The 25,027-nt window shown below is 44.9% G+C and overlaps 1 protein-coding gene across 6 annotated transcripts in view; it reads left to right on the forward strand.

Moving 5' to 3' along the window:
- Positions 1 to 25,027, forward strand: part of TBC1D8 (TBC1 domain family member 8) — a 143,417-nt gene that overhangs the window by 104,065 nt on the left and 14,325 nt on the right. For all 6 annotated transcript variants that reach the window (XM_081591517.1, XM_081591521.1, XM_081591519.1 and 3 more), the window contains 11 exons: positions 998 to 1,192; positions 2,402 to 2,569; positions 3,775 to 3,925; positions 5,245 to 5,459; positions 6,685 to 6,802; positions 9,852 to 10,137; positions 11,039 to 11,168; positions 11,312 to 11,410; positions 12,660 to 12,728; positions 20,674 to 20,914; positions 21,745 to 21,810. In XM_081591517.1, the coding sequence (XP_081447643.1) occupies positions 998 to 1,192; positions 2,402 to 2,569; positions 3,775 to 3,925; positions 5,245 to 5,459; positions 6,685 to 6,802; positions 9,852 to 10,137; positions 11,039 to 11,168; positions 11,312 to 11,410; positions 12,660 to 12,728; positions 20,674 to 20,914; positions 21,745 to 21,810 (1,738 nt within the window). The remainder of the gene's footprint in view (positions 1 to 997; positions 1,193 to 2,401; positions 2,570 to 3,774; positions 3,926 to 5,244; positions 5,460 to 6,684; positions 6,803 to 9,851; positions 10,138 to 11,038; positions 11,169 to 11,311; positions 11,411 to 12,659; positions 12,729 to 20,673; positions 20,915 to 21,744; positions 21,811 to 25,027) is intronic.

Below are 25,027 nucleotides of genomic sequence, written 5' to 3' on the forward strand. Positions count from 1 at the left end.
TCAACCATCACCAGAATTTTTTCATCTTTCCAAACTGACACCCTGTCCCCGTTAAACAATAGCACCCCAAACCCCCCTCCTCCAGCCCCAGGCATCCACCACCCTCCTTTCTGCCTGTATGAATCCTGACTCCCCTGTGCTCAGTCATGTCCAACTCTTTGCGACCCCATGGACTGTAGCCCCCCAGGTTCCTGTGACCATGGAATTCTCTAGGCAAGAATACTGGAGTAGGTTGCCATTTCCTCCTCCAGGGAATCTTCCCAACCTAGGGATCAAATCTGAGTCTCTTATGTCTCCTACATTGACAGGTGGATTCCTTACCACTGAGGTACCTGGGAAGCCCTGACCTCTTTAGGTCTCTTGTATCAGTGAAATCCTACAAAATTTGTCATTTTGTGACTGGCTGTATCACTTAGCAGAACGCCCTCAAGGGGAATCTGTATTTCAGCACTTGTCAGAATATCCATCCTTTCTGGGACTTCCTGGGTCCAGTGGTTAAGAATCTGCCTGTCAATGCAGGGGACACAGGTTCAATCCCTGGTCAGGGAACTAAGATCCTATATGCAACATAGTTTGGCAAAAAAAAAAAAAAAAAAAGAATATCCATCCCTTTTAAGACTGAATAATGGAGGGGGGTTCTGGAAGGGGAACACATGTACACCCATGGTGGATTCATGTCAATGTATGGCAAAACAAATATTGTCAAGTTAAAAAATAGATAAATAAACTAATAAAAAAAAAAGACTGAATAATGTTCCATTGTGTGTAGACCCGTGTTTTGGTTATGTTCTCATCTGTTAATCCAGCCGGGGGCACTTGAATTACTCCCACTTTGGGCTGTTGTGAATACACCACATCCCATTCTTTCTAACTTTGTATTGGTTCCTTATTGCAGTTATTGGGTTTGTCCTTCTCTCTCTGTTTTCTGAATCTGCAATTGAACACCTGCCCCTCTTCTCTCTTGCTGTGCCTTTGTGCGCGTGACTGTTTGCAACAGGTTGTGAGCATTGAGAAAATGGAGGACACGAGTCTGCTGCCAAACCCCATCATCGTTAGCATCCGGAGCAAGATGGCCTTCCAGTTCATTGAGCTCAGGGATCGTGACAGCCTGGTGGAGGGTCTGCTGGCGAGACTGAAGCTGGTGCATGCCGACCACCCTGTGCACTATGACACCACCCTGGATGAGGACCTGGTATGATCCTTGGAGATAGCAGGAGTCTGTAAACTGAAAATCCCCCCTTTTTTTTCCCCCAGCATCTCTAGGGCAGGTGTCTTCAAAGGGGAGTGCATGTAATGATGACCCATTTGGGTACCAGAAAAATGTTAGTGATGCTGGACCTGGGTAGCAGACAATCTGATATCATCTTTAATGAGCTGCGTGTCCTGAGTGGGTATGGCAGGGTTAGAGGGTGTTGAAGGGGACTCACCCACAGGTTGGAGGGGCTAATGGGGCTCACAGGTTAGAGGGGTTGATGGGGTACACTCAGGTGTCAGGGATCAACAGGCCATCTTCTCAGAGGTTGGAGGGTTTGATGGGGAATCAACACACAGGTGAGTGGACACCCTCTTTATTAGAGAGGTCAGTGCCCTCATCCCCCTGGGGTTGGAGGGATGATGTTATAGTATTTGGGCACAGATGTAAGTTTCCCAAAGAGATGATTCATTGTCTTTAAGGTTGGACAGTGCCACAGTAGATCCAGATCTGCTGGACCTAGTCCCTAATTCTTTCACACCCATCCTCGTTTTTGGACCTCTTTTCACCTGAGTAGTGACAGGAGGAAAGGAGAGGAAGTCTCTCAGTTCCCTAGAACTGCTTTCTCCAGATGCCCATCTTCAGTTCTAGATGCTGAGGGTGCGATGTTTCCTTCCTGGCCACACATGGGGCCATGCTCTGTGAGCCAGGGAGCAGCGGTGCTGGGAAAGCCCTGTGTGGACCATGCTCCTTCCTGAGGATCTGCTCCGTTGGGTCTAGTGTTAGACTGCCTTTCCCATAAGTCCCAAGCAGATAGGCATATTTGAGTTTATTATGCTCACACATCCAAAGAGAAAGACTGCCCTGTAACTAAAGCAGTGCTGCTGCTGCTGCTAAGTCACTTCAGTTGTGTCCGACTCCTAGCGACCCCATGGACTGCAACCTACCGGGCTCCTCCATCCATGGGATTTTCCAGGCAAGAGCACTGGAGTGAGCTGCCATTGCCTTCTCCAATGCATGAAAATGAAAAGTGAAAGTGAAGGCACTCAGTCGTGTCCGACTCCTAGCGACCCCATGGACTGCAGCCTACTGGGCTCCTCTGTCCATGGGATTCTCCAGACAAGAGTACTGGAGTGGGGTGCCATTGCCTTCTCCGACTAAAGCAGTGACTTTCTCTTTTTGTCATTCTTTTTTTTCCTTCCCATGCAGACCTCACCTGTGTTTCATGCAACAAGCTTGTGCAGTGGCAGCCACAGGTTTGGGGGTCTTGAGATTGTGTCTTCACAAAATAGCGAGGAAAGGGAGAAAGAAACGAGCCCACGGAGGCACCCCGAGGCTTTCCGGCAGTCGGGCAGCCAGAGCCCAGACTCCAGATTGGTGAGTGACGTGGCTCCGCCCTCGCACGTGGAGGTGGTGGGGCGTGGCTTCCAGGCCCCTCCCGGGGTGGGCCCGACACAGGTTACTAGGCAACCCTGGGCGCCAATGATGTGACCTCTTTGCCTCATTGGAAAAGTGGAAGGGGGCAGAGATGCCAGTGGCCTGAACGCTTCCGGGTGGGTGGAAGATGTGGCGGGACGTCGAGAGGCAGTGACTTTCCACCTGCCCTTCAGGGAGCATCTATCCGTGCTCTCCTTGTGGGGTTTCCAGGTGCAGAACAAGTCTGTCTCCTTTTATCCAGTGGTGTCAGCGGGACTCCTAGGTACAGCACTTCGTTTTTGGCCCCTGGCTGTTTTCTAGTTTTACTGAACTAAAAATACCTTGGTTACACTTGTGATTGTTTGCTCCTCCGCAGGGAGACTCTGTGGGCACTGCTTGTGTGGTAAATAGACTAGAAGCCTAGCTATGAGATGGTGCCCTGGCAGGAGGCACGCTGTGTGGGCACCGCCAATACCAGGGTGGCTGTGAACATGATATCTGCCCCTTGGCCGCTTAATGGTGTGTGTATCACGTATTGTTAGCTTTATTTATTCAGGGTGAGGCCTTCTGATGTGCTTTTCAGAGATGCTCACTGGATGCTCATTGTTTCAACAAATAAGAATATTGACTATATGTGTTCTACTGCTGCTAAGTTACCTCAGTCATGTTCTACTCTGTGCGACCCCATAGATGGCAGCCCACCAGGCTCCGCCGTCCCTGGGATTCTCCAGGCAAGAACACTGGAGTGGGTTGCCATTTCCTTCTCCAATGCATGATAGTGAAAAGTGAAAGTGAAGTCGCTCAGTCGTGTCCGACTCTTAGCGACCCCATGGGCTGCGGCCCACCAGGCTTCTCCGTCCATGGGATTTTCCAGGCAAGAGGACTGGAGTGGGGTGCCATTGCCTTCTCCGTAGTAGTGTGGATGAACACACTCTTAATGTCAACTTTGCCAAGGAAATGGCATTTTATTCATGTCAGGTCTCCCACGGGGCTCTGAATTCCTGAAGGGCTAGTGACCTTTACATCCCCCATGCTGGTGGACGTTCAGAGGTGTCTTCCCAGCGAATTGCCTGGCACAGGTGGGTCCTCTCTCGGCCGAGGGAGCACCCTCTGTGACGGGCTGTGAACGGTGCTTCTTCGTGCACCGAGCGTGTTTCCGCTTCCAGTCCAGGGAACAGATCAAGGTGAGCCTCTGGAACGACCACTTTGCAGAGTACGGCAGGACAGTGTGCATGTTCCGCACAGAGAAGATCCGGAAGCTGGTGGCCATGGGGATCCCCGAGTCCCTGCGCGGCAGACTCTGGCTTCTTTTCTCAGGTGAGGGTTTCTGGGGTCTCCAGGCCCAGATTTTATTTCTGGAGCAGACACAGGACAGAGGCCCTGACCTGAGTTGGGGGGTGCGTGTGTGCTTGTGCATGTGTGTGCTTGCATGCAGACAAGTCCTCTCGGCCTGTGACATGCATAGCTGGGGACCTTGGGACCTTCCTGTGTGGACCGTGGGCTAGGCTGCTGCAACCTCTGGGCTGTGGGGTCCCCGGTCAGCGTGAGGTCTGGCAGTGATTTTATGAGTCTCTTCATCATCCTCAGAATTCTGTTCAGAACCCCCTGGACATGCAGTGTCTAGATGTCTAGAGACCTGAAAACATCTTCAGAAGTTGTTCACTTGTGTGCTTTCCAATAACTCCCTCTGGGGAGACTTACTACTGGTTCCCCCGTGGCGGGGGATGCACATGGAGTCGAGGGGACCTCCCTCCTGCCCGCATCCTCCTCCCGCCTCACCCATCTCGGCCTCTCCCTCTGCTGCTTTGGGGCAGCTCTCATCTGATGCTCGCCGGTGGATGGGCTGAGCCTGGGGCCCAGGTCTCCAGAGGCGTCTTCTGTGAGCCATGTGGCGCCCCTCGGTGAAGGAATGGGGCCCCAGCAGCAGGAAGGGGAGGCCCTCCGGGGTATGACCACTGCTCCGTTTGAGGTGCTGAGGGGATGGCGGCCAGGGCTCCACCTTCCTTGGAGACCCTTCTGGGAGCCTTCCAGAGGCTGGGCCTCCTTGAGTGTACACATAACATGTGCTCCATAGCTTTTTTTTTTTAAATTAGTTTGTACTTTGTTTTTGGTTGCACTGGGTCTTCATTGCTGCACACGGGCTTCCTCTAGTTGTGGCAGATAGGCCACATGCATACATCTGTTACTGAGGAATACAACTAATTAAAAGTATATTAATGTAAAGCTATTTTTAGTATGAGCTCTTCTGCCCCTCTCTCTGTAAGGTTACTCTTAGAAAAGCCATATTATTTCATTTTTCCTTTCTTTTTTGTTTTTAGCAGAAGTGAAGTTCCTTTTGGTCGTGTGTGGTCTTAACTATTTTGTGTCACTTAGATAGTGAGACCCCACTGAGGTCCTCCAGCAGGACAGGCCCCTCCCCATGTGGACTCTCTCCCAGAAATCAGCCCCCCTTGAAATGTTATTTTTAAAAAAACTTTTTATTTTACATTGGAGAAGAGCCGATTAATGGTGTTGTGATAGTTTCAGGTGAACGGCAAAGGGACTAAGCCATACATATACATGTATCCATTCTCTCCCAAAGTCCCCTCCCATCCAGGCTGCCACATAACATTGAAATGTTACTTGTAAATCACCAGATGCTGTCACGGACCTTGCCGCACATCCTGGTTACTACGGCAACCTGGTGGAGGAGTCCATGGGAAAGTGTTGCCTGGTGACGGAGGAGATAGAGCGGGACCTGCACCGCTCCTTGCCGGAGCACCCCGCCTTCCAAAACGAAACAGGCATCGCGGCGCTGAGGAGAGTCCTGACGGCCTATGCCCACAGGAACCCCAAGATCGGGTACTGCCAGGTGAGCTGTGCGCTGCAGGGCCGTCCCAGGCCAGCCACCCAGGCCTTGGGTGCCGTGTTCTTAGCCATCTGTACCAAGGACTGTCCTGTGGAGGGAATCAGCCTTGTGGAGTCAGACAAGCTGATGATGTGGGAGGAGTGTTACCCAGTGCCCAGGAGAGCGTGATATGAGCTGGCTCCTGTCCTCAGTAGGCCATTCAGCCTTCATGGCCTCCCAGCCTCCACGGCAGGATGGTATTGATGAAGCCGCTCTGGAGTGTCCTACCTCTAAACCGTACAGAAGTCATCAGGATTATTTTTAAATCTGAACATAGCCGCAGAGATTAGTGGGGGTGGGTTCTGAGCCTAAGGTGTGCTCCACAGCCCAGCCCAGCATCACTCCCTGGGGCCAGGAACAAAGTAGTGGCTTGATGATTCAGCCTAGCGGGTCTTGTGAGGCCCACGTTGATACTGTGGTCATTCCAGCTCAGTCTTTTTTTTTTTTTTTTTTAAATAAATTTATTTATTTTAGTTGGGGGCTAATTACTTTTCAATATTGTAGTAGTTTTTGCCATACATTGACATGAATCAGCCATGGGTTTACATGTGTTCCCCTTCCTGGACCCCCCTCCCCCCTCCCTCCTCATCCCATCCCTCTGGGTCATCCCATTGCCCCAGTCCTGAGCATTTGTCTCATGCATCGAGCATGGAATGGTGTTCTGTTTCACATATGATAATATACATGTTTCAATGCTATTCTCCCAGAACGTCCTACCCTCACCTTCTCCCTCAGAGTCCATAAGACTGTTCTATGCATCTGTGTCTCTTATTCTGTCTCGCATATAGGGTTATCATTACCATCTATCAAATTCCATATGTATGCATTAGTGTACTGTGTTGGTGTTTTTCTTTCTGGCTTACTTCACTCTGTATAATGGGCTCCAGTTTCATCCATCTCAATAGAACCAATTCAAATGTATTTTTTTTAATGGCTGAGTAATATTCCATTGTGCATATGTACCACAGCTTCCTTATCCATTCATCTGCTGATGGACATCTGGGTTGCTTCCATGTCCTGGCTATTGTAAACAGTTCCAGCTCAGTCTTGATTGGCTGGGTATACTTCATCTCTCATCTATGTAGTCTGGACTTCTGTGGATCACTTGGGCTTGTGTGTTGTTGAATGTCTCTGTGGTACACGTGACCTGGTCAGTAATTGTCCCCTCCCCTGTGAATCCCCTGAGCAGTCCATGAACATCCTGACCTCCGTTCTGCTGCTGTATGCTAAGGAGGAGGAAGCCTTCTGGCTGCTGGTGGCTGTGTGTGAGCGGATGCTGCCCGACTACTTCACCCACCGAGTCATTGGTAACTGTCTCCTTCCTTCCCCTCTGTCCCTCGGGGGTGATTATAAAGAGGCTTGGCTAGTCTTTGCACCAGCACCATTTGACTCTTCAGTCTTCGAAACTAACTGATGTAACTCTCTGCACAGTTTTGGCAAAAGGGTGGAATATGGTAACCCAACTGCTTTTTTGCCACAAACTCTTACAGATTTTTTTTTTTGGTGGCTCTGTGTGGCGTGTGGTATCTTAGTTCTCTGACCAGGAATCAAACCCATGCCTCCTGCAGTGGGAGCTCAGAGTCTTAACCACTGGACCCCCGGGAAGTCCCCTCTTAGAGATTTTTGGATAAAGAACAAATTATTTTATATGGATAGCTGAACTTAAGGAAAGAAAAATTCCTAGGTTCAAAAAGCAAGTCGAAAAGTGAAAACCAAAGAGGTTTTTCACTGATGCTGAGGCCTAGAAAGAGAGGAGTTCTTCTTGGTACCCAGGGAGTTTGTGCAGATAGGAGATGCAGGGAGTAGAGCAATAATGGAGACCCTTGGGGCCCGACGTAAAGGGCAGAGGAGGAGAACTCCTCACTTATCCAGGCTGATGGTAAGAAAGGGCATTTGTGACTGCCCGGGCACTGGGCAAACCTGTGTATGACCCCTCAGTGCCCAGGCATGTGCGCTGCTGACCTTCATGTGGTTGAGATTTGAATTTGCACCCTCTCTGTGATCCAGCTACCTCCTCGTGGAGAAAATGACACGGAAATTGCTCTGGCCGGGCATTACTCTTAGGGACACCTTATAGTAATCCAGAATGAGAGGTGGAAATGGCCTAAACTTAGGGTGGCAGCCGTGGGATCAGAAACAGAAGAACCAATTTGAGATGGAAATTGGCAAAGGACTGGATGTAGGGACAAGGCAGGAAGAAGAGGCTTGAAGACTGAGGTCTAAGAACTGAGGGAATATTATGACCGCTGGGCTGGGTGGCTGGGAAGGAGGTGGCCTTTGACTGTCTTCCCTGGCCCCCTTCCTATATTTGAGTGGTTAATTGGTTTGCTTCCCTCTTCCCTTCATATAAAGGGAGGTATTTAATGTTGTACAGAGCAGCAAGGAGTAACCAAGGAGACCCTTGGGGCCTCTTGGAGGCCCTTGGGTCTGCAAGCAGCAAGGGCCCTTGAAGTCATTGGGAGGCATGCTGTCCAAGCCCTCACTGGGTGATGGGACAGATGGTAGTCAGCAGTGACCAGTAGACCCTCCATGATAATGTGACCACCACCCCAATACAGGGAACATTTCTACAACCCAGAAAGTTCCCTTCCTCCTCTTCCCTGCCACACACAACACTTGGTACTGATTTCTGTCACCACAGGTTTACTTGGCTTGTTCTTGAACTTGGAATAAATGTAATAGTAGAGAATGTTCTGACTTCCTTCACTCAAGATACTGTTGGTGCATCAGCAGTTCCTTTTCATTGCTGTGTGCTATTTCATGGTACGTTCATACCATGATTCTTTCATCCCAGTCATTGGAGTTTCCAGTTTCTTATTTATAAGTCCCAATGAACATTCATGTATAAGTCTTTTTGGAATATATTGACACTTTTCTTAGGACTTACCCAGGAGTAGAATTCCTGGGTCATAGTTAGATGTATGCTTAACTTTATAAGAAACTGTCAGTTTTCCAAAATGGACAAAACATATTCACATTATCTCACACCAGCAATGCATGGGAGTTCCAGTTGCTCCATATCCCTGTTTATACTTGGAATTTTCTGTCTTTTTAATTTTAGCCATTCTGGTGGGTGAGAGTGGTATATCATGGTGATTTAAATTTCCATTTCTCTAATCATTGTTAATGATGTTGAACCTATTTTTCTGTGCTTATTGGCCATTTGTCACTTTAGAAATGTGTGAATCTTTTGCCTTTTTTTAAAAAAAAGATTTATTGATTTATTATTATCAATTTGCATCAGTTCTTTATTTTTATTTTGATTACAAAACCTTTGTCAGATACAGTTGCCACAGATATTTTCTCTGAGTCTGAAGTTTGCATTTTCATTTTATGAATGGTCTCTTTTGAAGAATGCTAGTCTTTAACTTTGATGAGATCCAATTAATAATTTTTCTATGGTTAACGCTTTTGTGTCTTAAGAAATTTTAGCCTTTTGGTTGTATTTTCTCTTAGATGTTCTTTTAGCATTAGCTTTCATACCTAAGTCCATGACACATTTCAAATGTATTTTTCTGAATGGTTTGAAGTAGGAAGAGGGGTCCCTTCCCCCCAACCCTGCCAATGTAGGTGGGCACTTGGTTCAGCACTGTTTTATTTTATTTATTTATAATTGAAGGGTAATTGATTTACAATATTGTGTTGGTTTCTGCCATACATCAGCATGAATCACCCATAGGTATACATATGTCCCTTCCCTCTTGAACCTCCCTCCTGCCTCCCACCCAATCCTACCCCTCTAGGGTATCACAGAGCACCACTTGGGCTCCCTGAGTCATATAGCAAATTCCCACTTGCTCTCTGTTTTATATATGGTAGTGTATATGTTTCAGGGCTACTCTCTCCATTCATCCCTTCCTGTCCTTCCCCCACTCTGTCCATAAATCTGTTCTCTAGGTCTGGGTCTCCATTGCTGCCCTGCAAATAGGCTCATCGGTACTATCTTTCTAGATTCTATATATATGCATTAATATACAATATTTGTTTTTCTCTTTCTGACTTACTCTGTGTAATAGACTCTAGGCTCATCCACCTCATTAGGACTGACTTTTTATGGCTGAGTAATAGAGTAATATCCCATTGTATACATGTACCACAGCTTCTTTATCCATTCATACTTCAATGGACATCTAGGTTGCTTCCATATCCTAGCTATTGTAGATAGGAGCCCTGATTTTGAAAATGCCAGATGAAAATACTATCCTTCCCCCATTGAATCACCTTGGTCCAAACATCAGAAGTCAGTGAACCAAGTGTGAGTCCTTTCCTGTGTCATGGTTCTGTGTATCTCAGAGCAGTTCTAATCTGAGAGGGAGTGACTCCCTCCCCAGCCAGTCTCCATGGCTCCTTCCCCAGGGGCCCAGGTGGACCAGTCCGTCTTCGAGGAGCTCATCAAGGAACAGCTCCCTGAGCTGGCGGAGCACATGCATGACCTCTCGGCCCTGGCGTCCATCTCCCTGTCCTGGTTCCTCACGCTCTTCCTCAGCATCATGCCCCTGGAGAGTGCTGTGAACGTGGTCGACTGCTTCTTCTACGACGGCATCAAGGCCATCTTCCAGCTGGGACTGGCTGTGCTGGAGGCCACTGCCGAGGACCTGTGCAGCAGCAAGGATGACAGCCAGGCCTTGATGGTCCTCAGCAGGTGAGGCAGGGAGCCAGGCAGCTGGACTGGGTGGTCACTGTGGGGCTCCCCTCCACTCTGCCACCTTGTGGTCCCCCTGAGGCCAAGCCATCAGGCGACCTTGTCATTCTGTCCACCTTTCCCTCGCTCCTGTCCACCAAGAGGCAGGAAGGTGAGGGTACTGGTGTCTTTCTCTGAACAGGTTCGAGTGTCCTAAGTCTAGATGGACCTCCGGTGACCTTGAACGGAAGGAGGGCAGGCGGGCACGGGGAAACATGGACCTCAGGAAGCCAGCTGGGGGATGTGGACTGTGCACAGGGGCTGGTGTGTTGCAGTGAAGGCAAAGCCCGCTAGCCTGAGGACATGTGGCACTGAGGGCGAGTTGGCTGATAAATGACAAGTTCCTGTTCAGAATACTGTGGAAACACAGTATTTACATCACTGGAGAGTCAAAAAAGTGAAAGTGTTAGTCGCTTAATCATGTCCTACTCTTTGTGACCCCATGAACTCACCCGCCAGACTCCTCTATCCATGGGATTTCCCAAGCAAGAATACTGGAGCGGGTTGCCATTCCCTTTTCCAGGGGATCTTCCTGACCCAAGGATTGAAACCTGGGTCTGTCACATTGCAGGCAGATTCTTCACCGTCTGAGCCACCAGGGAAGCCAGAGAGAGTCAGAGACCTTGGAAACCTTCCTGTGGTTCCAGGGTTGCCATGTCTGTCTTCACGCTCATTTCTCCTGTTCTCTAGAATGAGTGTAGCTGTAGCAGCCTGGCCTTCCTCATAGTGACTGGAGACAGAGGAACCGGTTTGACAGTTGCCCACATCTGGGGGCCCCTGTGAAGGTGGTGGTGGCTGCGAGGTGCCCAGGGTGGGGGAGGGGATGGTAACCCTGTGCTTTCCTGGTGTCTGATGAGCCCAGGTTTCTGGATCACGTCAAGAACGAGGACAGCCCGGGACCCCCGATTGGCAGCCACCATGCCTTCTTCTCTGATGACCCGGAGCCGTGCCCCGTGACTGACATTGCAGACCTGATCCGGGACTCCTACGAGGTGCCTGGGCCCCATCCCTGCCTACCCCCACCCCCAGGCCTCCTGGGAGATGAACTTCCAGGGAGGTGTTCGGGGCTGCTGCTTGTTTCCTGTCTGGATGCAGAGAGGACTCTGTGAGCGAGTGATCCCTCCCTCCCCTGCAGAAATTCGGGGACCAGTCTGTGGCTCAGATCGAGCACATGCGCTGCAGGCACAGGATCCGAGTCCTCCAGGGCCACGAGGACACCACGAAGCAGAACGTGGTGAGTAGAGGCTGCCTCTGGACCATGGCTCCCGGTGGCCAGGTGCTGACCTGCGCTGGGTCTCCTGCTGCCTCCCAACAGGAGAGTAACAGCTTTTTTTTTTTTTTTTGCATTAGATTAACAACTAATCAGGAACCCTAGTGGTTCATATGGTAAAGATTCTGCTTGCAATGCAGTGGAACTGGGTTCGATACCTGGGTTAGGAAGATCCCCTGGAAAAGGAAAAGACAACACACTCCAGTATTCTTGCCTAGGAAATCCCATGGACAGAGGAGTCTGGGGGGCTACAGTCCATGGGGTCACAAAGAGTCGGACACAACTGAGCAACTAACGACAGCTTGACAGTGGTGAGCTAGTGGAGAAACAGCGTGGATTCAGTTTTAGAGTCAGACAGATTGTGAGCAAATTAACTACTGTGAGCCTCTGTCTCCCTGGTTGTAAAATGAGGATAATAACACTCATCATGTGGGGTTAAATAAGGAACTATATAGAAATTGCCCGGTGCTGAGGGCCTGCAGTCTTTTTTTTTTAGGGGCCACTACTACTGGTGTAGGAAATAGCAAACCACTCCAGTCTTTATTCTTGCCAGGAAAACTCCATGGACAGAGGCGCCTGGCAGGCTACAGTCTGTGAGATTGCAAAGAGTCGGACAGGACTGAGCATACATAATTTTAAAAAATTTTGTATTTATTTATTATTCATTTATTTTTGGCTGTGCTGGGTCTACACTGCTGCGTGGGCTTTTCCCTAGCTGTGGTAAGTGGAGGCTCCTCTCCAGTTGTGGTTCAAGGACTTCTCATTGCTGTGGCTTCTCTCGTTCTGGAGCATAGGCTCTAGAGTGCTCCGGCTTCAGGAGTTGCGGCATGCGGGCTTAGCTGCTCTGTGGCCTGTGGGAATCTTCCAGACCAGGGATCGAACCTTTGTCTCCAGCATTGGCAGGCTGACTCTTAACCACTGGACCACCAGGGAAGTCCAGGCCTATAGTGTTGATGGTTATGCTGCGGGAACTTGCCACCCGAGCTCTAGCCTTGCTAGTGTTTGATCCCTTGCAAGTATTTAAATGCTTGTCCTCAGTCTTGGATGTGTGAATGAGAAAGGTTGAGGATGAAGCCCTGAGAAAGTCGCCATAAAGCCATCTCTGGATGATCTGGGCACCTGGCGTCCACTCCAGTGGGACACCCCTTCTTGACCCCTGATCCTCCAGGGCAGGCAGAGAATTCACTCCATGCCTGTTTGTTCTTTCCTCGAGCTCCGAGTTGTTATCCCAGAAGTCTCAGTCCTTCCTGACGACCTGGAGGAACTCTACGATTTATTCAAGGTAGGAAACTCTGAGGGGTGAGGAAGTGACAGACCCTGAGTCAGGCCACAGCCAAGGTTGTCCACCTGCGGTGGGGAAGGATCAGCACAGACCTGCTGAGTGGCAGTGAGGCTGGGGTGGCCTCTGCCAGCCAGCTCTGGCTTGACTGCGCTGAGCCTGTGCATGAATGCTACTGTGCTCGGCTGAGAGGCCCTCAGTGATGGGGACGCACCCTTCACTGCCCATCAGCAGTTCCCAGTCAGCAGTAGACACAACAGTGATTCTTACTAAACTTATCTTCTCGTATCCATTTTTTTTCGTTATTATTTTTTTTAATTGAAGTATAGTTGATTTACAATGTTGTGTTAGGTTCTGGTGTATAGCACAGTCATTCAGTTATACACATATATGTATTTTTTTCATTATAAATTATTACAAGGTATTGACTATAGTTTCCTGTATCACCTCATATACGTTTTAGTCATAACACCACCTACAAGACGTGTATGCATATGTTTCTGTTTGTGGGGCTGGTCTGGGTGCTTATTTATGTTCTGTTTTCCTTGATGCTATTATTAACACTTTTTCATGTTGCCGTATGATCTTATTTTTAAATCATTTTACAACTTGTCCTGTTGGTATTGCTTAATAGTTGGTGGCCATTCCCTTTTCCAGGGGATCTTCCAGACCCAGGGATCGAACCTGGGTCTCCCCCATTGGAGGCAGATTCTTTACCATCTGAGCCACTAGGGAAGCCCCAATACTTAATACAGTAAATGGTATTTTGAATATTTGGGTATTTAGGTGGATTCCCAGCTCTTGCTACTTGCATCATCCTGCAAAGACCATTTTCTAGTGCCTTCCTAGAAATATTCTTGCTCGAAACAGTCACTAGAAATGGGGAAGAGAGGCAGGCCGTGGACCCACTCCTGACAGCGTCGCAGTGAAGGGGAGAGGAGCAGCGCGCAGGCCAGCAGAGCAGTGGCAGACCCAGAGGAGTTTGGCCGCTAGGGCTCTTCTGGTGCGAACTCTGAGCCCTCAGTGCTTCTGAACTTGAATTGCCATGTACTTGAAATAGTCCCAGGCAGCGTGTAGGTTCTTCTGAGGGGAGCCACAGAGCTGGTCTGACCTCGTGTGGCTGTCGTGTCACTGCCCACTGCGGTCACTGACACAGGGGCTGGCTCAGTCAGTTGCTGGCCCTCCTGACCCCTCAACAGCAGGATGTGTGATGAGGACTCCTGTAAACATCACTGTTTTTCAAGTTTTATAGTTTTCTCTGTTGCATGAAGAGAAAATACAGAGTCAAAAGTGACTTGGTGTCCCATGCCCCCACCTCCTTTCTTCAAGGAGTTAAAACAGGGAACATTAGAAACACAAAAGCAGGTAAACCAAGGTGATATTTAGCATGAAGAGTCTAATTTCTTTAGCGCTGACTGTTCTCAATTGGGAGAATAAGACACGTCAGACATCTGAATTTATGTAACTTAAAAGATTGCTTTAAATTCATCATGAAAATAAACTGCAGTAAATACTAACCATATCATTAAACTTTCATATAAGGAGTATTTAAAGAAGACGGCTATTTCCTGTTTCCTATTTCTATCCTTTCTGTGAACGATGTGGGTGAAATTTATTTTCGTATTTGTTGTTAGTTCTGCAGGCCCTTGGTTTGTGAAGGGCTAACTACAAATGTTAACTGTGAATACAATGCCAATTTCAAGACAACACTTCCAAAAGAAATTTCAGTGGAACAGCGTCATAAGCATGGTGTCTAATTCTGTTGTGCAGCCTAAGGCGCCTCCTGTGCACACCCAGGGCCATCCACAGCCCCGCAGAGCAGCGCTCAGGCTGCCCCCACCGTAATTCCTGTTCCTGAACTCCTCTGAGTCTCCTTGGCTTTTGTAATCTGACCTCATGTATTTAATTAATTAATTAATTAATTATTTTTGGTGTTCAGGATGTTTATTAGGGAGTACTCTTTTTCTTTAACTTTTTATTTTATTTTATAGCTGATTAACAATATTGTAGTTTCAGGTGGACAGCAGAGCGACTCAACCATACATATACATACATCCATTCTGACTTCATATATCTTAATGCTTGTTTTAAGTACTGCAAGATATAAGGTTCCCTAGTTGGATTTTGCATGATCTCTTGTCTTTTGAACCAGGGGTTCATTTACCCAGGGAAAGGGCCACACAGAGATGCCCTTACATCATTGAATAAATATGTAATAGGTTCTCATTAAGGATTAAAGAGTCTGTGCCTTAACTTCACTGCATCCTTTCCTAAGCCTGGGATGTACAGGGTGACTGTTCTCTGTGTTAACAACAAACAGTCTTCTCTGTCTTTTTTACAGACTCTTTTGTATTAAAGATGAATAGTGTGTACTTAGTGAAATCCATTTTTATTCTGAATTTTAAGTCATCTTTCTTTTTTGCCTGAATGCAATTCTTTTTTTTCTTTGTTTCATTGAGATATAATTGACCTACAGCACTGAGTGTAATCTGTACAGCATAGTGAATTACATATATTGCAAAACGATTCACAGTAGGTTAACATCCATCATGTCATTTGTTATTCAGTTGCTCGGTCGTGTCCAACTCTTTGTGACTCCATGGACCGCAGCACGCCAGACTTCCCTCCTTCACCATCTGCTAGATCTTGCTCAAACCCTTGTCCGTTGAGTCGGTGATGCCATCCAACCATCTCGTCCTCTGTCGTTCGTTCTCCTCCTGCTTTCAATCTTTCCCAGCATCAGGATGTTTTCTAATGAGTTGGCTCTTCACATCAGATGGCCAAAGTACTGGAGCTTCAGCTTCAACATCAGTCCTTCCAATGAATATTCAGGATTGATTTCCTTTAGGATCGACTGGTTAGATCTCCTTTGCAGTCCACGGGACTCTCAAGAGTCTTCTCCAACTGCACAGTTCAAAAGCATTAATTCTTCAGCACTGAACCTTCTATATGGTCCAATTCTCTCATGTATACATAACTACTAGAAAAACCATAGCTTTGGCTATGCAGGCCTTTGTTGGCAAAGTAATGTCTCTGCTTTTTAATATGCTGTCTAAGTTTGTCATAACTTTTCTTTCAAGGAGCAAGTGTCTTAGAATTTCATGGCTGCAGTCACCATCTGCAGTGATTTCAGAGTGAAACAGCCCATCTCACTGTTTCCACTGTTTCCCCATCTATTTGCCATGAAGTGATGGGACCGGATGCCATGATCTTAGTTTTCTGAATGTTGAGCTTTAAGACAACTTTTTCACTCTCCTCTTTCACTTTCATCAAGAGGCACTTTAGTCCCTCTTCGCTTTCTGCCATAAGGGTGGTGCCATATCTGAGGTTATTGATATTTCTCCCGGCAATCTTGATTCCAGCTTGTGCTTCTTCCAGCCCAGCATTTCTCATGAGGTATTCTGCATATAAGTTAAATAAGCAGGGTGACAATATACAGCCTTCTCATACTCCTTTCCCAATTTTGAACCAGTCTGTTGTTCCATGTCCAGTTCTAACTGTTGCTTCTTGACCTGCGTACAGGTTTCTCAGGAGACAGGTAAGGTGGTCTGACATTCCCATCTCTTTCAGAATTTTCCACAGTTTGTTGTGATCCACACACTCAAAGAAAGGCTTTAGCATAGTCATTGAAGCAGAAGTAGATGCTTTCCTGGAATTCTCTTGCTTTTTCTATGATCCAGTAGATGTTGGCAGTTTGATCTCTGGTTCCTCTGCCTTTTCTAAATCCAGCTTGACCATCTGGAAGTTCTCAATTCACATATTGTTGAAGCCTTCCTTGGAGAATTTTGAACATTACTTAGCTAGCGTGTGAGATGAGTGCAATTGGGTGGTAGTTTGGGCATACTTTGGCACTGCCCTTCTTTGGGATTGGAATGGAAACTGACCTTTCCCAGTCCTGTGGCCACTGCTGAGTTGTCCAAATTTGCTGGCATATTGAGTGCAGCACTTTCACAGCATCATCTTTTAGGGTTTGAAATAGCTCAGCTGGAATTCCATCTTCTCTACTAGCTTTGTTCATAGTGACGCTTCTTAAGGCCCACTTGACTTCACATTCCAGGATGTCTGGCTCTACGTGAGTGATCACACCATCGTGGTTATCCGGGTCATGAAGATCTTTTTTGTACAGTTCTTCTGTGTATTCTTACCACCTATTCTTAATATATTCTGCTTCTGTTAGGGCCATATCATTTCTGTCCTTTATTGTGCCCATCTTTGCATGAAATGTTCCCTTGGTATCTCTTATTTTCTTGAAGAGATCTCTAGTTTTTCCCATTCTATTGTTTTCTTCTATTTCTTTGCACTGTTCACTTAGGAAGCCTTTCTTATATCTGCTTACTATTCTTTGGAACTCTACATTCAGGTGGGTATATCTTTTTCTCCTATATTTTTCACTTCTGTTCTTTTCACAGCTATTTGTAAGGCCTCCTCAGACAACCATTTTGCCTTTTTGCATTCTTTTTCTTGGGGATGGTTTTGATCACCGTCTCCTATACAGTGTTAAAATACCTCTGTCCTTATTTCTTCAGGCACTCTATCAGATCTGATCCCTTGAATCTATTGTCACTTCCACTGTATAATCATATAGATACAAAAGAAAAAAGAAAAACAACCCCAAAACAACAAAAATGGTTTTTTTCTTGTGATGAGAAGTTTTAGGACCTACTCTCTTAGCAACTTTGGAATATACCATACAGCAGTGCCAAGTATAGTCATCATGGTATACATACATCCCCAGGACTTATTTGTTTTTTAACTGGAAATTTGTACCTTTTGACCACCACCCTCTTATTCTACAACCCACCCCCAGCTCCTGTCTCTGGTAAAACCACAAATCTGATCCTTTTCTATGACTGGATTGATTTGTTATATTGTTTTAGATTCCACTTACAGGATCATATAGTATTTGTCTTTCTCTGACTTATTTCACTTACCATAATGCCCTCAAGGTCCATCCAGATAATAAAGCAGTGTTTTAAATTATATAAATCCATGTTTGTGACATCTGTCCCTTATTCTGTGAAACTGAGAACAATTTTATTAGTCTTCTCTCTCCAAGTGAGATGGGAACAATATAACATACACTTGGTGTCATGGGCTACTCCGGGAAATACCCAGGACCTGAAACAGTGCCTTGTGTTAACATATTGCAAAAGTGTGCTTTTAAAAAAAATTGGAGTGTGTTGTTAGTTTCAGCTGAGTAACAGTGTGAGTCAGCTGTATGTATACATGTGTCCCCTCCCTCTCGGGCCTCCCTCCTACCCCTCTAGGTCATCACAGAGCACTGAGCTGAGCTCCCTGTGCTGTGCGGCAGCTTCCCGCCAGCTCTCTGTTTTACACTTGCATGAACCGGCTGTTGTTAACGTTCAGCTAAATTTATTCACTTCTGGATTATTAGGCCCTGGAGACCATTTGGTTTGTTTAATATTATTTTGCCTGCTTCCGTGTTCTGGTTAATACTTTTATTTTTGAAACTTAATTTAAAAACATAAACTGAAACAAAAATATACAAAATATATATATACAAATATATTTATATACTATATATATCATATAAAAGTATATTTATATATAATATATAGAGTAATACCTACACTCACTATTTAAAAAGAACAATAACTATTTAAGCAAAATTTAAAAGGTCTTATCCTGTCTGCGCCTGTAGTCCCACTTTGTACAGTAATTACTGTTAACAGTATATGGTGGATCTCATTCCCGATTTCTTTCCCTTTTTACTGTATCTCTCTGTAGACACACACACAAGCAATACACTCTTACTTCTTTTTCCACGTAGAAGTGAGATTGTGCTACACACGGTGGTCTGCAGTTTCTAAAATTTATGGCCACACCATGTAGCACGTGGAATCTTAGTTCCCTGACCAGGGATCGACCCTGTGCTGCCTGCTTTGGAGGCGTGGAGTCTTAACCATTGGACCACCAGAGAAGCCCCTGCAGTTTTTACCATGGACATTCTTCTAGAGTCAGTATTTGCAGATCTTTTCTCATTCTTTTTTAATGACAGCAGAATTTGATTGTAGGGCTGAACCACACTTTATTCACCTTTCACCTGCTGAAGGACATCTATCTCGTTTCCAGTTTTTTCTGCTTCATAAACAGTGCTGTGCAGAGCATCCTTGAGCCTTTCTCCAGACACCTATGCTGCTTTTTCTGTAGGATGGGTTCCTTAGGGATGCACAAACCAAATTTCAGTCACTGTTGCTAAAGTGTTCTAGATCTTTCAAATTTCATTTCCATTGATGATGTCTAAAAGTGTTCATTTCCTAATGTTTCACACTCAGCTATCATTTAATATTATGGATCTTTAAAAATTTTGCTAGCCTTGTAGAAAATTGCATTTCGTCTTTTAAAAAAATATTTATTTATTTGGGTCTTAGTTGCAGCATGTGGAATCTTCAGTGTTCATTGAGGCATACGGGATCTTTAATTGTGGCATGCGAACTCTTGCTGCAATGTATGGGATCTGGTTCCCTGACCAGGGATTGAACCTGACCCCCTGTATTAGGAATGCCGGCATCTTAGCCACTGTACCACTAGGGAAGTCCCAGAAAATTGCATTTCATTTTAACTTAAATTTGCGTACTCATTAGTGAGGTTGCATACCCTTTTGTAAGTTTATGGGCTAATTGTCTACTTTCTTGTATCATCTCTTCATATCCTTTGCTGATTTTTGTATTGGCTTCTAGGATTCTGTGTAAATTGGTTGCACTGGTCTTAAGCTTTTATAACTGTGTTCTTCTGGAATTGATTCTGAGGGCCTCTAGCTAGCATGACAGGATGACAAAAATATACACGCAAATTCACAGTGTGTCTTGGGTTTTGAGAAATGGGAATTTACGAGACCTTCATTTTACACTTAAAAGTTCTTACAGTACTTCTCATCATTTTGCAAAGGCTTTTTGAAGAACATGTCTGCTGGTAATATGCAGTAAAATTATAAATGGCATTTTGGTCTCCATCTGAAGATAGGCACTTGGATATTAGAGCATCTGTACTTGTTTCTGTGCCATCCTTATGGGCAGAGGGCACTGAAGTTGTGAAAGGGTTCTGAGTCAGTGAGCCGAATGTCCCACGAGATGATTTAGCACAGGTGTGAAAGATACATTCTAAAGCACCTAGCTGGTCCTCAGGGATCAGTGATGGGGCCAGTGGTGATTGCTTTAGTTTTCAGTCTATTCCCAGGACTTCAAATGGTCTTTGTTTTTTTTTTTTCTTTTTAAATTTTTGACTTGTTAATATGGTCATGTGGTTCAAAATTCAGACCATATAAAAAAAGCATGTAGTAAAAAGGCTTGCTTCTTAATCTGGGTGCCTGCCCCTGTCTTCCATCCCCATAGGTAACCAGCATTACTAGTTTCTTCTGTAGCCTATAGATTTATCTAGTAGTTTTTTATTTTCGAATAATATGATTTTAAGTGAAAATATCAGAATAAAAATTGTACGACTTCTTTAATTAAAATGATGATAGCTCAGCTGTACATTTCAAAATTGCTAAAATGGGGACTTCCCAGTGGTTAAGACACCATGCTTCCAATGCAGGGGGCATGGGTTAAATCCTTGGTCAGGGAACTAAGATCCCGTAAGCCACATGACCCAAAAAAATAGAAAAAAAATTTTTTTAAATTATTAAAATGGTAAATTTGATTAAGTATATTTAACTACAGTGGAAAAAAGAAACCTTAATTTAAAAAATGTCAAAATTACATATTCATGTAGGCAAGGACTACAGGGTGATAAGCGAAAACTTTTACATGTCTGGTTGGAGCAATGACACTGTTAGTCTTTTCATTTTTTGTGTTATAATGTTGCTTATTTGCTACTTAATTATTTTGTAAGGCAAGCCAGGAGAGAGGGCCAGGTTGGCTTTGGCCGTCACTTGTGTGGCCTCCCTGGGGTGCCACCGCCCCTTACAGGCCCCTCTCCTTCCTGGTAGAGAGAACACATGATGAGCTGCTACTGGGAGCAGCCCCGGCCCATGGCCCCACGCCACGACCCCAGCAGGCCCTACGCAGAGCAGTACCGCATAGACGCCCAGCAGTTCGCACGCCTGTTCCAGCTCGTCTCCCCGTGGACCTGCGGGGCCCACACGGAAATCCTCGCCGAAAGGACTTTCAGGCTTCTGGATGAAAACATGGACCACCTTATCGAATTCAAAGCGTTTGTGAGCTGCCTCGGTATGACTCTGTGGGTCTTTTCTGCAGTGAGTTCATACGGGATGTGAGTCCTGTGAGACACAAGACAAAGGGATAGTGAAGCAGGCACTCCACTCAATGAAATAGATCTGTGACTCGCCCGATGTGATTTGGGGACTTTAAAAAGCCCTCTGCAGGCTCCTCTCATGACCTCTTTTATGCTTCCTAAAGGGCACGGTGGGGAGGGGAGCCCAGGCTGTCAACATTAAAGGTCATTGACCATGTGCTTCTGCACACCCAGGTGTGGTGGTGGGTTGTTCTAACTCATTTTTTTAGAAAAAAAATTTTAATTGAAGTGTAGTTGATTTATAATATTATATAAATTTCAGATATACAGCACAGAGATTCAGTTGTACAAGTCATATATGTATGTGTGTGTATATATATATATTTTTTTCAGATTCTTTTCCCTTATAGATTATTACCCAATATTGATTATGGTTCCTTGTGATATACAGTAGGTCCTTGCTGGTTGTTTATTTTATACATAGTGGTGTGTATGTTAATCCTAGCCTCCTCATTTGTCCCTCCCACTACCCACGTTCCTAACTCGTGCAGCTAAAATTAAAATCTTTCTGAAGCTGTGAGGCCAGACAAGATTCCCAAGGTTATCTTGCAGCTCTGCAGTCTCTACTCAGTACCCTTCTCATTTTCTTTTCACATACACTGTGTCTGGAGACGTGAGAGATGAAGTGTCAGGTCAACAAACATTGGCCTCACTACATTCTCTCTACACTGACTTTGTGTCCTGACACCTGTATTTGAACTATTTGCCTCTGCTCAGTCTCTCTCTCTCTTCTTTAATTTTGCAGATATTATGTATAATGGAGAAATGAATGAGAAAATTAAACTGTTATATCGGCTTCATATCCCTCCAGGTAAGAAATTCTAAGTAGAAAATTAGGCTCTGTTGTGCCTTGACCTGGATCAACTTTGAGCACGACCTTGAGGTTCTTCTCTTTTTAAAGATATTTAAACTTGAGGCAATAGACATTTGTAGTTTGGAGTGGGCTGATGACAGGTTTGACATACCATATTGTGTGGCCTTGGCAGGGGTTCCCAAACCCGAGGGTGCATCAGAATCATTTGGGCAGCCTGTTGTGACACAAGATGCCTGGCCTACCCGTTCTGATTCAATAGGTCTGAGGACCACACTTCAGGAGCCACCAGCCTGTGGGATGTGGGGGAAGACATCCCCCACATATTGGTTGCCTCAATAGATGGTTATTGTAGCTTACTGTTTTGTTTTGTTTTTTTTCCATTGAGGTAAAACTGGTATATAATATTGTATTTAGTTTCAGGTGTAAAACATAATAGTTCAGTCTTTGTATACACTACAAAGTGATCACCACAGTAAATCTCGTTACCATTTGTCACCATAAAATTGACCTCCTTCACCTGTTTTGCCCACCTCTCAACCACTTTCTCCTCTGATAACCATATGACCTCTGTATCAACGAGTTTTATTTGTTTGTTTCATTTTTTAAATTGCACATATGACTGAAATTGTATAATATTTGTCTTTCACTGACTTATTTTGCTTAGCATAATGCCCTCAAGGTCCATCTATATTGTTGCAAATGATAAGATTTTCTTCCTTTTTCTGGCTGAGTAGTATTCTATTGTGTGTATGTATGCGTGTGTGCAACTTTACTGAATTCATATATACCAGGAGTTTTTTGTTGGAACCTTTAAGGTTTTCTACATATGGTATCATGTTATTTGCTTCCCTTGTGGCTCAGCTGGTAAAGAATCCGCCTGCAATGCGGAGACCTGGGTTTGATCCCTGGGTTGGGAAGACCCCCTGGAGAAGGGAAAGGCTACCCACTCCAGTATTCTGGCCCGAAGAATTCCATGGACTGTATAGTCTATGGGGTCACAAAGGTCGGACACGACTGAGTGACTTTCACTTAAGATTTTCTACATATGGTATCGTGTCATCTACAGTTAGTGACAGTTTTACTTCTTCCTTCCCAACATGGATGCCTTTCATTTCTTGTTCTTGTCTGTTGTCTGGCAAACACTTCCAGTACTATGTTGAATAAAAGTGGGCAAAAGTAGACATCCTTGTTTCGTTCCTGATCTTAGAGGAAATGGCTTTTAGCTTTTTACCATTGAGTATGATGTTAGCTGTATTTGTCATATGGCCTTTATTACATTGAGGTACATTTCCAAAATCACTGCAGATGGTGACTGCAGCCATGAAATTAAAAGACACTTGCTCTTTGGAAAAAAAGTTATGACCAACCTAGACAGCATATTAAAAACCAGAGGCATTACTTTGCCAACAAAGGTCTGTCTAGTCAAAGCTTTGGTTTTTCCATTAGTCATGTGTGGATTTGAGAGTTGGACTATAAAGAAAGCTAAGCACCTAAGAATTGATGCTTTTGGACTGTGGTGTTGGAGAAGACATCTGAGAGTCCCTTGGACTGCAAGGAGATCAAACCAGTCAATCCTAAAGGAAATCAACACTGAATATTCACTGGAAGGTCTGATGCTGAAGCTGAAATTCCAATACTTTGGCCACCTGATGCGAAGAGCTGACTCACTGGACAAGACCCTGATGCTGAAGGCAGAAGGATAAGGGGACGACAGAGGATGAGATGGTTGGATGGCATCACCGACTCAATGGACATGAGTTTGAGTAAGCTCTGGGAGTTGGTGATGGACAGGGAGGCCTGGCGTGCTGCAGTGCATGGGATCACAAAGAGTCGGACATGACTGAGCAACTGAACTGAAGATTTCCTAAATAACCACTTTGAGAATTTTTATCATAAATGTATACTGAATTTTGTCAAATGCTTTTTCTGCATCTATTGAGACAATCATACAATTTTTATCCTTGATTTTGTTAATGTGGATTGGATCGTGTTGATTTATAGATGTTGATACATCCTTACATTCCTGTAATAAATCCCACTTGATGAGGGTATATAATCCTTTTAATATATGTTTGAATTAGATATGCTTATACTTGGGGTTTTTACATCTATTTTCATCAGGGATATGGGCCTATAATTTTTTTTTTTATGGTATCCTCGTTTGGTTTTGATATGGGGGTAATTCAGGCCTTTTGAAACGACTTTTGAAGCATTCTCTCTTCAGTTTTTTTCGAGTTTGAGAAGTTTAGGTATTAAATCTTGAATGTTGGTAGAATTTACTAGTGAACCCATCTGGTCCTGGGGTTTTGTTTGTTGTTGTTGAGTCACTCTGTCGTGTCTGATCCTTTGTGACCCCGTGGACTGCAGCGTGCCAGGCTTCCCTATCCTTCATTATCTCCTGGAGTTTGCTCAAACTCATGCCCATTGAGTCAGTGGTGCCGTCCAACCATCTCATCCTTTGTCGCCCCCTTCTCCTGCCCTCAGTCTTTCTCAGCATCAGGGTCTTTTCCAATGAGTTGGCTCTTCCCAGCAGGTGGCCAAAGTATTGGAGCTTCAGCTTCAGCATCAATTGCTGACTCAATATTCTTTTCTTTTTAAATTAATTTATTTTAATGGAGGATAATTTCTTTATAGTATTGTGATGGTTTTTGCCATACATCATGTAATATTGATCTGTTGAGATTTTCTGTTTGTTCATGATTCAGTCTTGGAAGACTATGTTTCTAGGAATTTATCCTTTTCTTCTAGGTTATTCATTTTGTTGTATAATTGTTCATATGAATTTCTCATGATCTTTTGTCTGTGATGTCAGTTGTAACTTCTCTTTCATTTCTGACGTTGAGCTCTCTTTTTCTTGGTAAGACTAGGTAAAGGTTTGTCAATTTTGCTGATCTTCTCAAAGAAACAGGTCTTAGTTTTAATGACTTTTTCTAGTGTCTTTTAAATCTCTATTTCATTTATTGCTATTAATTTCCGTTAGAACTGCTTTTGCTGTATCCTGTAGATTTTGAAATATTATATTTCCATTTTCATTTGTCTCAAGGTATTTTTAAAATTTTCTCCTTGCTTGCTTTCTTGACCTACTGGTTGTTTAACCTCCACATACTTTGTGGTTTTTCTAGTTTGCTTTTTTGGTAATTGATTTCTAGTTTCATACTAACGGTGTTGGAAAAAATGCTTGCTATGATATCAGTCTTCTTGAATTTATTGAAAC

Source organism: Giraffa tippelskirchi, chromosome 4 (assembly GCF_054371585.1).
Source record: "Giraffa tippelskirchi isolate mGirTip1 chromosome 4, T2T-mGirTip1v1.2.pri, whole genome shotgun sequence".
NCBI lineage: Eukaryota > Metazoa > Chordata > Mammalia > Artiodactyla > Giraffidae > Giraffa > Giraffa tippelskirchi.